Raw genomic sequence first — 16242 nt, 5'->3', positions numbered from 1 at the left:
CATTAACCATGCTTACCTTGTCGAGTTGCAGCTTCTGCTGACAGTTGTAGCCTCCTTATCTTCTGGTTTGTTCTTCTTGTGCACCTGCTTGCTGTCAGAGCATGGGAAGCTGAAAAGTCCTAGACTTAGGATAAACACTACTTAGCAACAACTAAAACATCAGGATGTTATCAACATTATTCTCATACTAAATCCAAAACATAGGACTCTACCAAATACTAAGAAGAAAATTAACTCTATCCCAGCTGAAAGCATATCTAGGTGAACATCAACAGCTTGCGGCCTAAGGCTTCAGCAAAACTATCTACTCATGCTAAGTAATAAACAAACAGTATACCAAATTGCACGTTATGCTGTAACCCCTGCATCCTAATGCTAAATAGTAGACTGAGCAATACATTCTATTTAAAACTAACATTAAAAAGAAAAAAATAATGCAGTGGAAGAACTGCCATCTTACCAAAACCTTTCACTGCTAAGAAGAGGTGGCCCAAGTACCACCAAAAAATATGGATTTTGAATTCTTTGATTTTTATTATAAAAACTATTTTTTTAAATGCAGAGATCCGTGTAGGTTTCAGTCTGATAATCTACTATATTGAATACCATTTTCAGGTCTTACCCACTTCTTATCTGCAGCATGGACTTACCAACTCAAATGTATTAAGAAGCTCAGAAAACAGTTTTTAACTGATTTGTAATTTGTTAGTGACCCATTCAAAGTCAACATTCCTTTATTTGGCTTAAGCAATTAAAAGAGAGTATTAAGAAATAGTAAATAAGGTTTAAGGACGAATTAGAGCATGGGATTGTAGCACAGGGGAAACAAGTAAATCCTGGGTGGCACAACACTATCTTCTCCTTTACAAAACAAGAACCCAAGACTTACACCCTGTAACATGAGGCAAGACTACAAAAAGGCAGAGACCTGCTACACTGGAGAAAGGACTGAATAGTGATGAAATCAATTTAAAAGGTTAAAATCATTAGGGATTTAGACTTCAGCTCAAGCAGAAGAGGAGGATTGCTTGAGCAAAAAAGCCTGATTATTTTTTTTTTTTTTTTAAAGAGAAGCAAGTTGAGCAGCATTCCAGGAAGTACCAGGGTTTTTTTCTACACTATACTTTTATAAAATTCCTTGCAAGAAACATCTTTTTTCATAGGTGATATTCCAGTCTCTGGAAATGTCTTCTCTTTTGTCCTTAAATAATTTTCCTTGATGTGCACATTATGGGGAAATAGTATCTTTCACCCTTCTTATAATTTTTACTGCCAAAGAGCAGCAAAGTTTATACAGTTTCTAAAACTGTCTCCAGTTGGCTAGAAAGAGATAACTGAAAGAATGCAAACTAAATAACCTTGATTCACAGACCTCTGCTTCTTTTCAGCTTGTCTTGACAAGCACTGAGAGTGTCCAGGCAGTTCTTTTAACCCCTACCATTGCTGATTACAGACCTACTCATCTTGCAGTGATATTTCATGCAGCTTTGGGATACAGAATGAAATATTAGCACAAATTTTGTGCTACAATGCTTGGCTATATATCAATACCAAAAACAATATCACTGCCGCTACTGATATATCAGTAAACCCATTTAGAGAGAAGAAGCTGCTTCAAGTTAATGCAGTGCCTACCTAAAAAAACCCCACGTACAATAACCACATCTTTGTTTAGCCCACACTCAGGGCTAAACAATAAGCAGTTGCTCTATCACCCAATGTCCCTTCCCTAACAAAGAATTAGGAAAAGGAGGGAGACTTGTGGGTTTGAATTTAAACAGATTTAATAAAATAAGGAAACCAATATCCATGCTAATAAAAGAGACATAACATTATACTTAGCCCACAGAGTGGTCACAAGTTCCTCCAGGGATAGCAACCATGGAGAGGAGAAGGAGAAAGAGGTAAAAGATAAGAAAGCACAGCAAAAAACACCCCCATCCCTACCAAGCTTTTCCTTTTATAGTGACGCTGATGTTAATGTTACAGAACACACCTGTGGGCCAGCCTGGGACAGCTGCCCTGGCTTTCACTGCTAATGGCCTTGATCACCATCCCACAGCTGGCCACAGACTGAAATAAAACGTAACAGAAAAGTAACTCTATAAATTTTATCCCCATGAAACCAGGACAAACCCCCACCCCAAGACAGAAAAAAGCGTCAGACTCATGTTCCAGTGAAATCAAATTATCCCATATATAATTCAAGACAGTTACTGTTTGCTCACCCGACACAGGATCACTTGTTAAGCTGCAGTAATTATATTCTGAGTCGGTATTTCATGGTTCAGGGCGAGGTGAACATGCGCTTCTATGAGTAGAAGAGTTGCTCAAGACTACGTGTCGCATGCCTTTATACATAGCCTCAGGCATTTACATATTGCAAGAGGAGTTTTTGCTAGAAAATGTTGCCCCAATTAAGATTTTTCACCCTAGTTTATAGTGCATTTTTATGAGTTCTGACGGAAAGCAGGTTCTGGAAGCTCATGATGAGAAAATAATTTTGAAGTCCATAAGCTATGTATTTATATCCCCTCATCATACCCTGTGCGTGCAGTCCTGTCAGGTAAGGAATTATTATTAAGTCCACTTTATAGGACCTCGGAGCACCCAGATGAGCAGGATAATTTGTGCAAGGCCCTATAGGACATGCCTGATATAATTTGAAATAAAAGTTCATTCTTTTTGTCAATGTGTTAACCATAATATCACTTCTCTACCTAGAATATGGGCATTTATTTACATGGACTTTACAACATCCATAGTTGCATTTCCTAGAAAGAAATAATTTACTCTGCTGTACAAGCTGAAGACTTATTACACTCCAAATCTTACAGGTGAGGTGGAACACACCATATATGTGCAGTTAAGCATTTATTGACATTCTAACCAACATCCAACAAAGCACTAATGTTAGCCCAATTGCAATACTACTACTGTTTGTAGTCCAGATTAATACAGGGAAGTCTTGCTAGTACTGTCACCGAAATTGGGAATAAAACCTCTTAACACCAATGTAGCATTAAGAAGCAGGCACACCTTTATTGCAGCGCTGGGCAGCACGAGGGGTAGTCCCTCCAAAATCGTGCGCGCCCCCCTCGATAGTTCACCTTGTATTTATGTAGTAAAATATTACATATTCATCACAATTCCAAGGATGCTTATCCATATTCATAACTTCTCCCCAAAAAGGTGGTCTTTATTATAATGAGTTCCGAGAAACCATTTCCATAGTCTCCACCTGTAGCTCCTCCCGATTGCGCACGCGCAGTTTCTTCTGGTGGTCGTGGGCAGGGGTCTCAGGGATGAAGGCCGTATGTCTTCCTCGCTGTGCACTTTTCACCTCTCCTTCTTGAGCAGGCGTAGTAGTCCCTTGGCTCTCAGTCAAACCTCAAGACCAGTTGTGGCTGGTCTTAAAGTAAGAAGTCCAGTAACTCTATTGTATTCAACTAGTGTCCATGACGGTCTCTAGTAAGACAAGAAGTCCAGTAACTTCCCTAGTGGGGTTTCTATGGTTACCTGTTAAAATTTAGCAATCCTATAGCTAACTTCACAGACTCTAAGGCAGAACACAGCACCCCTTCCCCCATTATACCTATTCTACTAAACTCATCTTCTTATGATTAAATTGAATTTCATTTTAATTTCAAATATTTGTAACAGTCCTTTCCTCCTTGGTCTCGGGCACTGCCTGGTATTATTTTTATATATTCTTTTAATGCAATCTGTCTACGTGAACTTGCTTTTCATTGGTTCTGAATTGTTCAGTTATTTGTATTTTCTTTTATATCTAAACTGGTTTAACAAGATTATCCTCCTGTAATGACCACTGTGGTTTGTGTTCATAGCCTGGGACCTCTGGTACCATCCCGTTTTTGATTCTTGTACCTGCCATTTTGTTCTAGGATAACAGATAACACAGTCAACCAAAAACAACTACATGTTGTCACAGTAAACTAAAGCTAACCTAAACCCAACCTGACCACTAGATAATTGCTATCACCCCTAAAATGAGGCAAAATCAGCTTAGGCCAACATAACCCAGCCAAGTGCTGAGACCCTGCCCTGTGAAGCCGGTGCAAATCCTTCAGCCTTTCACTTTTAATGAAAAAAATGGTATTTACTTGGCTGCAGTCTAAGTCCTGATTCTTGGGGAGGGCACTGCTGTAGGCAAGGCGTTCTGTAATTGTCCTTTGCAAACATACTGGAACATTACTTGTTATCTCTTCTTTTCATCTGACATTAAAAACCATCACAAGCAGAATGCTTATGTAAATTAATCACACATTGATACAGAGGCAGCATTTTCCATGTGCCTAAAATGGTATAAAGATGGAATTTATGAGACCAAATTTATGCCAACTTTTTTTTTCCCCGTTACAGTAACTGCATCGTTCCACAGTGTTTAGATTTTTCCAAGCTACTGCTCACGATGATGCTAGTTTTTCTGATATTCTACTTATCTTTTCCTTTGACACAAGGGTGTCGGGAAGTATGAAACAAAAGCCCTATTCTTTTTCCTTCATTTTTGTAACTTATTTTCCATGTGACTGTGTATTCTGCAGAATGTAAGACTTATCTTTATAAAACATTTTGTGAGCTCTGGACGCTAACTTCTGTATGATGGTGTAACACTTCTGCATAACACTGTATGTATTCTGTCACTTTTTTTTCCTTTGGGATTTAGTATATTCTGAAGTTTTATTCTGAGTTTTATGTTTCTGCAGCTTTAATGCTGCTATCAATAGCCAGGTTAAAGTCTAGCTAAGAGGCATCCCTAGAGCAGTCCTTCCATGCACAGCAGGCCTTGTGGTGTAAAAGGTGATATTGCTTTCCTAACAAGACACACAGGGCTTGCTGTCACAGGACTCCAGTCCCAGCTCAGGACATACTGTGCCACAACTCTTTTGAGTGTATAAATAATAACACTGGAAAATGGCAGTGGACTGTGCTGGTGGCAAAAACAGGAGGAATAAACCCCCTCGTTTTGCAAGGAGCACCAATAATTGTGTGTGGATCACTGACAACTGCTTGTACAATAATACAGACCTGCGACAGACAGAGTTTGTGTGCCTTAAACAACTTGTTTGATAACTCTGGCTGGAGGAGGGGATGGGTGCTATGGAGGCCTGCAAGTCTGGCAAGAGATAAGGGCCTTGGGAGCAGAACAATGCCTTTGCTGTGCCTTAATTGATGTGATTTACAACTCTGGCTGGAGGAAGAGATAAGTCCTGCAGAGGCAGGATGGTATCTTTTCCTTGGGGTCAACCTACACGTGCAACATCTTTGTAACATGAAGGCATCAACCGCGCTTGTGCAGAAGTGGGATCATACAACGGACACCACAACTAGGGGGGGATCACGACCACCAGACAACCCTTGGGTGACCATTGACTCATTTCAAGAACAACCTAAGACTACAAATGAGCAGGTGTCCCGATTAGCATGAAAAGCGAGCGGAGGGGGAGACAAGAGGGATGTTACCACCCTCTCCTATCTTGCGTGCAAATGACCTAAAGTATTTAGAACTTCTCCTTGGGATGCTGGTGTGAGCTCCCCGCCCACCACCTGAGGACTGATCCTGCAAGCAATTTACCAGAGGACCAACTCTACAAAAAACTTACATCACTGGATCCAAGGGTGGTGATATCTCTTTTCCTCTCTCATATTCTCTAGCCTCTTTCTCTTTTCCCTTTCTCTCTTTTCTCAGTGCCTTTAGAAACCCAAGACATTTATGACCATGCTACTTTCCCTTTATTAATAAATTGTTCTTAATTCCATACCAGTTATTTGGTGTCGTTTCACCTTAATTTACTCCAAGGGATTTATGAACTAGTCATAACAAGACCTTTTCTTGGAGGGCTATAAAATGCCTTAATAGACATTCAGATGGTTTACAGGTACACTAGCCTATATGATGCTGACACAGGCAAGGTTAAGCAGTCAGGCTTTAAGGAAAAGGAGTAACAGGAAAGGATAATAGGCAAGATACATTAGACAGGAGAGATGTGAAGGGATTTTTCAGCATTAAGACAACTAGAAGCCAAATCATAAAATAGGCATATATTTGCCATTAGTTGTGCTGCATTATCTTTTACTTATTATGTGCTTAAGATTCCGTTAAGAGTTCTCTTAAAGCTATTATTCTGAAGTAGCTGATTTTTCTGGGACAAGTTTCTTGACCTCAGAAATAAACTTAGGGCAAACAGTTCATCACCAGTATTGCTACGTCAGTTTGGAGATACGCTTTTAAAGCAAACATCCTGAAATAATCACCCTGATAGAAGCTGCAGCATGGATACCTCCACGAAACCACACCTACACCACAAACTTTTGCCCTCATAGCTGTAATAGCTGGAGACATCATTTATGGCCAGTGTATTTTTGTTGACTAACTCTTTCGTGCAGGGCAGGTATACCAGGAAACATGTCTTCCTGTGTACGGTGTCAGGGAGCAGCAAGGGCCAGCTGATTCCCAAGGGATGGGGAGACATAGGGATCGCCAGGGGACCGCCCAGGCAAGGGCATCCCCAGCCAGAGTCCATCCCACAGCCGCCAGTGAGGGAGCTGGGCAGGCTGGAGGGCAGCTGGGCGCAGCCCCAGCCCAGGGCATCAGGCAGCTCCATGGGGATGGGAACAGGCTGAGGCCAGGCTGGGATGTCAGCCTATGGGTGGGGGTCAGGATCAGGCCCAGTGACAGGAACCAGAGGCAGACACAGCCCTGTGATCGCTGGGCCCATGGGCTGGGGGGGTGACCCAAGTGAGGTTGGTCAGCGCCCTTAAGGCTGATTGGTGTCCCAGGGCCCTGACATACAGTATAGTTTGCTTGGGCCCTCAAGGGAGAGAGAACAATGTCGATTAACCAGTTCAGGTTGCATCAGTGTCGGGTGCATGTTGCCACTACCATAGATGCAACGCCTTCAGTTGGGAGCCGAGTCTGCATCCCACCAGACACAGGTCTCTGGTAAGACGTAGTAGTATCTGACCTGGGCTCAGCGCTGCACTCTCAGGAGCCAGGAGATGCTGGCTGCTCAGAAAAGCAAGGGCTGTTGGTGGAGTAGCTCCCTCAAGCTCAGCACGGCCAAGGGCTTGCGACACATGCTGCAACTCCCTTTCCTGGATGTGTTACGAAGGGTGTTCTTCCCCTCAAAGTGAGGTTTTCCCATCATTGAAAAAGGAGCAGAGCTAAAAAGCACAATTTGTGCCAAGGCCCATCCCTTCCGTGCAATGGATGCACCTCCATCACAAGCTCTGGTGCACGGGTTCATGTGTGGAGTTGTTACCGGAAAATAGTAACCAAGAAAACTCTCTAAACCAAATGATAGTTTAGAAAGTTGACGTTGGTTTATTGCAGCGCTGGGTGCATGGGGGATCTCTCCTCCTGGCATGCACACCCAGGGACAAAAGCACACTCATTATATACATTATAGAAAAATGAATATTCATACAATTCCAAGTAAAGCCCACCTATTCCAAGAAACCTTATGCATATGCTAATACATTATGTAATTGTCTTTGCACATGCTTACTAAATTGGGGAAGGGGTCTTGCGTGGGCTCTGGGGGTCTCTAGTAGTCGTAACCCCCCATAGTGATGCTGTCCGCTGTATAACCCCGCTTCTGCGCAAGAGTGGTCGAGGCCTTTCTGCTGACACATGCAGGTGGCTCCAAGGAAAATATATTGTTCTGATTCTTACAGGATTTATCTCTACTCCTGGCGCCAGAGCTGTGAATCAAGTCAGTTAAGACACTGCAAAGATGTTGTTCACAGTCTTGCTTATCTCTGGCCCTTCTTTGTAACTAGTGAGGAATTTAACAGAGACCTTGGATTCTCTAAGACTAAGTGCAAGCAAGAATCAGTGATGACTGTAACTCTTAAGTGTTATCAGTCCCAGAAGCAGACCCTGTCTTCAAAACGTGCCGTTAGCTTCAGAACATGCTCTTATTTTAGCTGAAAGGAAAATTGCTGAAAGAAAAGTTGATTCTGTCTGAAGGTTACATGGAGTTGGCCTTTTAGGGCCTACTTTGAGGCTTACTTTTACTAAACCGTCTGGTATCAGAGTGACAAGGAAGTGGAGGGATCTGTTACTCACTCTCCCATCCAAAAGAAATGTTTTCCCTTGGAAATGTACCCACACCAACGCCTCTACTCTACAGCTGCAACAGAAGGAGCGTAGGAGCTAGGTAGAAGGGGCTTTATACATCATTTTACGCTGCCTTGCTGGACTTTCTGAGTACCTCCTCCCAGCACTCCTTCTTCTGCGCCAAAGCACCCCATATCAGCCAGCACGCCGAGCCTCTTACCTGTCCGAGTGCCCATGCACTCAGACGTGCGGTACTGCCTCCCCAAGTGGGTCCACCCCTTCGAGTTTCTGTTCCTTCTCTGCCCGTTTACAATCAGGAAATGCAATAATTTGCAGACTCAGTAATTCACCGGCAATGTGTGTGCGTGGCAGGGACGCAGCTTTTGGTAGTATTTTGCTCTGCACGAGAAGGAAACGCCCTGCTGCACACCAGCGAGAGGCTTACAAGCTGCTAAGTTTCATTTTTACAGCTGAGTTAGAACAAAAAAAGTTTCGTTTTCGGTCTGGTGACTGGTTTGATAAACACACCCGTGGCTTGCAAACAGACATAGCCAGTGTTTAGGTCAGAGTCCTTTCCAAGCCAAAAAGCAGTGTTCTCCACTTTCTGCACCAGAACTGAGGTGGGTTGGTCCTGGGTTTCTCCACACCGAAGTGAAACACGCCTAAATACCAGTGATAATTGATATAGTGACATTTGTATTCATGTTTGAACATTCACTTAGTGTAGTTGATAATTGCTTAAAGATGCATGCAGGATACATCTGGTCAGATTACATCTGGTCCATCTAGTGAAAAGATATTGTCCTAATCTACATCTTAGGATGCCAGAAGAAGAAGAACAAAGGAGTATCCTGGAACGTAAGGACTTTAATCAGTGGTCTGTTTAAAACAAACTAATAACTATTGTTTAATGGAAACCAACCTTGGCTGAAAGATGGGTCTTACGACATCCTGAAGTAAACTACGCTCATTATAATACTAAAAATCATGCCCATAGGTCAAAAAGACCCTTGCCCAGGTGAAGACCCTTGCCCAGGTGAAGACCCTTCCCCTGAGCATGCGTAGATCATATAGGAATGAGTAAGCATATATGTTAACTGTAATCAGATATGTTAACGGAGGGAAAATATGGCATGCAAATAGAGGGATGATTTCATGTAATCCTTTGTGTATAAAAGAGGTGATGGGATTAACGGCAGCTGTGCTTGATTTGTGGGTGACTCCACCAAGCACCCTGCGCAGAATAAATACAAAATTTCTCCTGAGCGTGTGAGATTGGTTTATTGCACGCCAGGCACAAATCTGCTTTTCGGACAACACCACAGAGTTCAGAGGTTACATGAAATGCCAGATACATTAGTCCCCATCAGCCACTTATTCCTCTCAACATTTACATTCTGTTGATTCACACAAGCATTTTTGCCTGAATAAGAACGGCAAAATCCCACCCATGGACTTTGATTTCTTTGAGTCACGTAGCAAACAAGATTACACTGGGGACCATGCAGTTTCCCCACCTCATATCATGCAAGTCCAAAACAACTGTGGCTGTATTTTGTCTGCCTTTTTTTTTTTAAAGTGGCTTTGCCCCGTTATTTGGATGCGCTCCACTTGGAGCGAAGGGCAAAAAACACCCACGCTAAGGATAGCAGTACTTTGTTTCTCCAGTCCTTAAATGAGTGGCAGGATAGTTTATGTGCAAACTCAGCGTGGAAGGTGGATGGTTAGCAGAAATTCATTTTTATGTGAGAAAGATGCGCGACGGTAATACTTGATGACAAAAAAAACCATTAAAAATGTAGTTCGCAGAAAAGTGAATTATAGAATGATCTCTTGCGAAGTGTTACTCTTTGCCTTATTGGTCCACTTTTCCCAGTGTGAAAAGCCAACGGGAAATGATGAATTAGGAAACAATTACAACAGGAGAAGCCCTCGCTCCCTAGGTTTTCCTTACACCGCCGAAGCCCGAAGCAGGAGCCGCTTCCTCCGAGCAAGGGGCTGTCTTGAGAAGCCACAGGAGACAGTAACGCGCCTCAGGGTGAACGCTGATCTTCCGCGTACGCTGAAGACACGGCTACATCATTATAAAAACAACAACAAAAAAGGCATTTACACTCCTGGTGCGGCGGGAGCGCGGAGCCGTCAGGTTTGCGAATGCGCTGGGAGGAGGCGGTGGCCTGACACCACCCAACCGCACCCCCCGCCCTCCTTCGCCGCGACCCCCGCCCCGGGACCCGCCGGGGGTCCCCGTTTCGATTCGATTCCCCGTTTCGATTCGATTCCCCGTTTCGATTCCCCGTTTCGATTCGATTCCCCGCGCCCCCCACCCCCGCGTTGACGCGGGCAAGGCGGGCGGGCGGAGCCGGGGCGGGGCGAGGGGCGCCCGCCTTTATAGGCGGTGGGCGGGGCGCGGCCCGGGGGCCTCGGTGCGCGGCGGCGGTGGCGGGGGGCAGCAGGTAGGTGCCCACCCCCCTTCCCCCGGGTACGCGATGTGGGGGGGAGCGGGGGCTCCGCGGCACCGACCCTGCGCGCACGGCAGCCGGTGCCCCATGTGGGGGTGGTGGGGCGGTGGTCTCCCACCTGGGGTCGAGCCGCCGTGAGCTCCCGGTGTGCTGGAAGCGGGAGGTCGCCGCGGTTTGGGGAGGGGGGTTGTGGCGTCGCTTGCCCTGACAGGGAGCGCGGGTGGCTGCGCTGGCTGGGAAGCCTGCCAAGGGCGTGCGGGGGGTGGCTGGAGGAGGAGGAGAAGGGAAGAGCGCAGTCCTGCTCCTGCCAGGCGCCTGGGAGTGCGTGCCGGCCTGGTACAGCTTGCGCGGAGGAGCTGGGGGAGAGGTGATGGTGTGTCCGTGCTTGGAAAGAAGACAGAGAGCTCCTTGGGCACGGCCCCGAGCTCGGCGTTGTCTGCAGGGGGTTTGGATCCTTCCCCTGAAAAGCAGAACTCTTACATACAAGGTCGTGGAGTGGTCACTTAGCAAAACAGGCTTTTTCATTTGAAAAGGAGTTTGGGCGCAGCGTGCGCTTCAGAAGGAAAAAAAAATAAAGATCTCTCATTAGTCTTTGTATTTTTTGCCCGGTTTACAGAAAAGGAACTTCAGGTTGATAGAGCGGCCTTAGTGCGAATGGGCAGAGGCTTTGCTTTCGCATGAAAACATGCAAAAGGGCGTGTTTCCTACCAGTTTTTTTGCCTTCACGCAATTAAACTTGTCAAGCGTTGGCTGTGAACTGTGTGCAAGCTTGAAAACCTTGCTCTTAGGGGAATCTTGTTGGTTTTAGTTTGTTTGGTTTTTTTTTTCCCCCTATTCCAGATGTGATACCATCTTGGGCTCATCTATGCAAAGGAAATATTGAGGCGCTTTGTTGCTGTTGCTTTCCTACCCGGTCAGCTCTGTTTGAGGACAGGAGCATTGCTAGGCTGAGCAAACAAGGGCAGCAGTGTAAACACCTCCCTCTTGGGCTGAGAGAGGTCTCGTATGGCTGAGCTAGACTCGGGGTTTCAAGATTGTTGTTGTTTCAGAGGATAGGAAGCAGGGTTAACTGTTGACACTGTTTTGTGAGGTTTTTGGTGTGTTTTTTGTTTTGTGAACCAGTAATGACACTGTAGGTGGAATATTGTTTTTTGCGTCAGTTTTTCTGCCCATAAAATGGGAGATGCAAGTCCTTTCTTAGTTTACTGGAAATCATAAGTATATGGATGTATGCACAGAGTTTTTCTTGAAAATCTAACTCCACACGTGCCTTAACTATATGTTCTCTTGTTACTGGTAGGTTACAAAAAGGGGAGAATCATTTGAAACTGAAAGCAAAAAAAGCCTGTTTTGTTTCACTTAGCAAAACAGGATGTGCTGGGGAATAAGGCCAGACCTGTCACTGGTGCAAGCTGTGAAGCAGTCTTCAATGAGAGCTAGTCCGATATGCTTGGCACGAGTTCAGCTTGTGAGGAGAGGAGGAGGGATGTTCTGAGATGCCACCTTAAATTCAGGATGATGTGTCGTGGCCTTATACGAGGACCTTTGTCACCAAATTAATCAGCAACATGTTGATGTTATGCCTATAAACTGAGAGAGCTGTGATTTATTTTTATCTTTCAATAGTGTTATTTTTCCCTTGTAATTTTTCTAGGGGGCTTCCCAAAATGAGGTGTATTTTCAGTGACACGAAGATACCTTATGGATGGGCTGAGGACATCGCAAGTGGTCTGTAGGAGCCAGTCTGCCAGCTTTCTGTTGCCCTGTTCATGGATGTAAAACTCTGGTTTCACGGGGAGCGCTCACGGTATAAAGCAGGTACAGAGCTGGTGTCCTGGGGTGTGTGTACCCGTCTCGTTTCGTCTTGTTCTTGGTGACATGCTTTTGATTTCCATTTCCTTGCTGTGTTGCTTCCTGGCCTGGTAACTTTCCTGTGTGCAAGTCAACCACAAATCCCTACTCCAGAGGATTTATTTGTAACATTTTAGTAGCGTCTTTGTCTTGAGGTTTTGCTTGGATTGCTGCAAGTCAGCAGGGCTGGCCCAGTACTTCTGGCTGGGTTTGGGTCCTGTTTCTGTGGTCTTGTCTGCTGGTCGTGCATCTGAAAAGGAACTGAGCTGCAAAGCAGTGTCAGCTACATGAGCTTGGTATGTGGCTAGCTGGAGACATCCAGTTAACTAATTAGTTATTAGTAGTAATTGCTTTATAACAGTTTGCGTAAATAGAAACCAACATACAGTGGTAATCTGGGCGTCGGTCAGTGGGTGGGGAGCAATTGCATTGTGCATCACTTTGTATATTCTTTTATTAGTATTATTGTTATTATTTTCTCTTCCTTTTCTGTCCTATTAGACTGTCTTTATCTTAACCCACAAGTTGGTTGTTTTTTTTTTTTTCCCCCGATTCTCTTCTGCATCCCACTGGGGAGGGGAGGAGTGAGCGAGCGGCTGTGTGGTGCTTACTTGCCAGGTGGGGTTAAACCACGACAACGAGGCAGAACCATCTTTTAGCACTTGCTTTTTATTCTTTGCACTGTTGCTCTATATTTTTTGTCTTCACCTCACTGGTGCTCATACCGTGCAGTGTAAAAAAGGCCTGCTTGTGCTGTGAGTACACTTGATTCGCTGCCTGGTTAAGTAGTACTTTTAAAATATATACTATATGCACGTTGCTCAATGAAATGATGATTTAATTTGCTTAGTACAGTACTGATTCTCAACATTTCAGGTTTGTCGTGAGGAGTACTATAGAGAAAACATGTCGGTAGTGTTTCTTGGTTTGTCTGTAGGTTCACGTACTTAAAAATATCTAGTCTGCTCTGTTGTGAAGGGATCTTGCAGATTATGTTAGTGGACTGCGGAGTTACAGATTGTTACTGGTTTTGTTCCAGGCGTGCTAATACTTGGATAATAAGTGGATCTGTGCATTCCTTTTTGGTGAATTAATCTTATTTAATAGTACTGAGATTTGTGAGATTCATACAGGTTTTTGCAAGTCATGGAAATGGCTTTTAACCATAAAATCCATCCGTGAGGAATGATTCTACACAAGGCTTTAGCATCGGATTTTTCTTTGGTCTGTGATTTTGATGTGCTGTTTCTCAATGTACACGTAGCTGTTTTTACTCTTGTGCTTGTTTCCTTTATCTAGCTGCTTGACCATGTGGTTAGTTTTATGTAATAAACCTGACTTTACAATGTTAATGATGAAATATTTTTTCAGTCAGTTGCAGCTGATGCCTGTTTCAACCTTTGTTTTCTTCATGTGCTTGGTACATTCATTTTAGTAACTGTTAAAATCCGATTCAAGGTCCTCATGCTCTATTAATGTACTTATGTTACAGTATTTTCATGCAGTAATCAAGTTTCAATACAGTTTTGTATACATTGAGTTATTGAATCATAGAATGGTTTGGGTTGGAAGGGACCTTAAAGATCATCTAGTTCCAACCCCCCTGCCACGGGCAGGGACATCTTCCCCTAGACCAGGTTGCTCAAAGCCTCATCCAGTCTGGCCTTAAACACTGCCTCTCTAGCTGGACAAAAAAGTCATAAAGATAAATAAAAAGCAAATAAATGAGTTTTGTGTTTAATTAATTGAGATGTATAGCTTCATGTATTTCTTAAGCATATTGTTACTGGAAAACAGTAACCAAGAAAACTCTCTAAACCAAATGATAGTTTAGAAAGTAGATGTTGGTTTATTGCAGCACTGGGTGCATGGGGGATCTCTCCTCCTGGCATGCACACCCAGGGACAAAAGCACACTCATTATATACATTATAGAAAAATGAATATTCATAGAATTCCGAGTAAAGCCCACCTATTCCAAGAAACCTTATGCATATGCTAATACATTATGTAATTGTCTTTGCACATGCTTACTAAATTGGGGAAGGGGTCTTGGGTGGGCTCTGGGGGTCTCTAGTGGTTGTAACCCCCCCATAGTTTTGCTGTCCGCTGTATGACCCCGCTTCCGCGCAAGCGTGGTCGAGGCCTTTCTGCTGACACATGCAGGTGGCTCCAAGGAAAATATATTGTTCTGATTCCTATAGGATTTATCTCTACTCCTGGCGCCAGAGCTGTGAATCAAGTCAGTTAAGACACTGCAAAGATGTTGTTCACAGTCTTGCTTATCTCTGGCCCTTCTTTGTAACTAGTGAGGAATTTAACAGAGACCTTGGATTCTCTAAGACTAAGTGCAAGCAAGAATCAGTGATGACTGTAACTCTAAGTGTTATCAGTCCCAGAAGCAGACCCTGTCTTCAAAACGTGCCGTTAGCTTCAGAACGTGCTGTTATTTTAGCTGAAAGGAAAATTGCTGAAAGAAAAGTTGATTCTGCCTAAAGGTTACACAGAGTAGGCCTTTTAGGGCCTACTTTGAGGCTTACTTTTACTAAACGCTCTGGTATCAATATGAACTCTGTTCTCGTGGATATTTCCTCCCACATTTAGCGTGTGTGCACACATTTAAATAATTGGGAATCTTAATTTAAAATTAAAAAATACAGTTTAAGACTTGAGGAAAAACACTGAAAAAAGCTGCAAACCAGTGGTAGATCTGGTTAGCTGAGGTTGATTAAAAAATAGATGAGAAGTTGAGGCATCAACAGCAAAGATGACACTACCATCACCTGAGTTATATTTTACTATTCCAACTGCAGCAAACAAAAAAAAATGTGCTTTTTTGTCCTTCTTTTCAAATATGCTGTCCTGGGTTTGGCTGGGATAGAGTTAATGTTCACAAGAACTGGGAGGGAGCACAGCCAGGATAACTGACCCCAGCTAGCCAAGGGGATATTCCATACCATAGGATGTCATGCCCAGTATATGAACTGGGGGGAGTTGGCCAGGGGAAGATGGGGATTGTGGCTGGGGAGCGGCTGGGCATTGGGTTCTGGGTGGTGAGCAATTGCATTGTGCATCACTTCGTATATTCTTTTATTAGTATTATTGTTATTATTACTTCTTCTCTCCTCGTGTTGTCCTATTAAACTGTCCTTACCTCAACCCACAAGTTTTACCTTTTTCTTCTGATTCTCCTCCCTGTGCCACTGGGTGGGGGGGGCAGTGAGCAGGCAGCTGCAGGGTGCTCGGTCACTGGCTGGGCCTAAACCCTGAAATATGCAAAAACTAAGGTGAAAATTTAAGTGGATTTTAGGGAAAGAAGTGTCTCATAAATCAATGCTTTTATTTGATTAACTTTTTTTTTTTGCTCTTAATTAGCATGGATGCCATGGAACATGCACAGATGATGAAACAAGCTGGGAACCAGGACTTTAAAAATGGAAATTACTCTTTGGCCATCAGAAAGTACGATCAAGCTCTACATACGCTCGGTTATTTACTGCAGTGGGTCCCGTAAGTATTCTTGAATTACAAGATGTAAACCATAAGACAAGTCTGAAATTTGTAGAGTACTACAGTTAACTCAGAACTGTAATTCTTTCCCTGACACCTGATTTTCTTGTATCTTTTGTCATACTCTTTAGTGTACTGGTTTTATAGTTAAAGAGGAATTGCTGTTCCTGACATACATATAGGATTAATTAGTGACTGTAATCTGAATATTTCTATGTGTAATTAAAGCTCAAATTAGTTTTCCATAAACCATGTTGGTTTCTGTTAAATTACTTCTGTTTCTCAGCTGACATGCTGTGGATTAATCTGGCTGTGGTTTTGCCATGTACTGGTCATG

The 16242-nt window shown here is 43.6% G+C and overlaps 1 protein-coding gene across 1 annotated transcript in view; it reads left to right on the top strand.

Annotated features, from left to right (window-relative positions):
• The first annotated feature begins 12228 nt into the window (after positions 1–12228).
• Positions 12229–16242, top strand: part of TRANK1 (tetratricopeptide repeat and ankyrin repeat containing 1) — a 49237-nt gene continuing 45223 nt past the window's right edge. Inside the window, exons 1-2 of the mRNA XM_068405254.1 lie at positions 12229–12363; positions 15771–15905. Coding sequence (XP_068261355.1) covers positions 15772–15905 — 134 coding nt within the window. The 5' untranslated portion in view covers positions 12229–12363; position 15771. The remainder of the gene's footprint in view (positions 12364–15770; positions 15906–16242) is intronic.

This window comes from Nyctibius grandis, chromosome 7, assembly GCF_013368605.1.
Source record: "Nyctibius grandis isolate bNycGra1 chromosome 7, bNycGra1.pri, whole genome shotgun sequence".
NCBI lineage: Eukaryota > Metazoa > Chordata > Aves > Nyctibiiformes > Nyctibiidae > Nyctibius > Nyctibius grandis.
The sequence above is the reverse complement of the archived record's forward strand: the minus strand, read 5'-3'. Positions and strand labels throughout refer to the sequence as shown.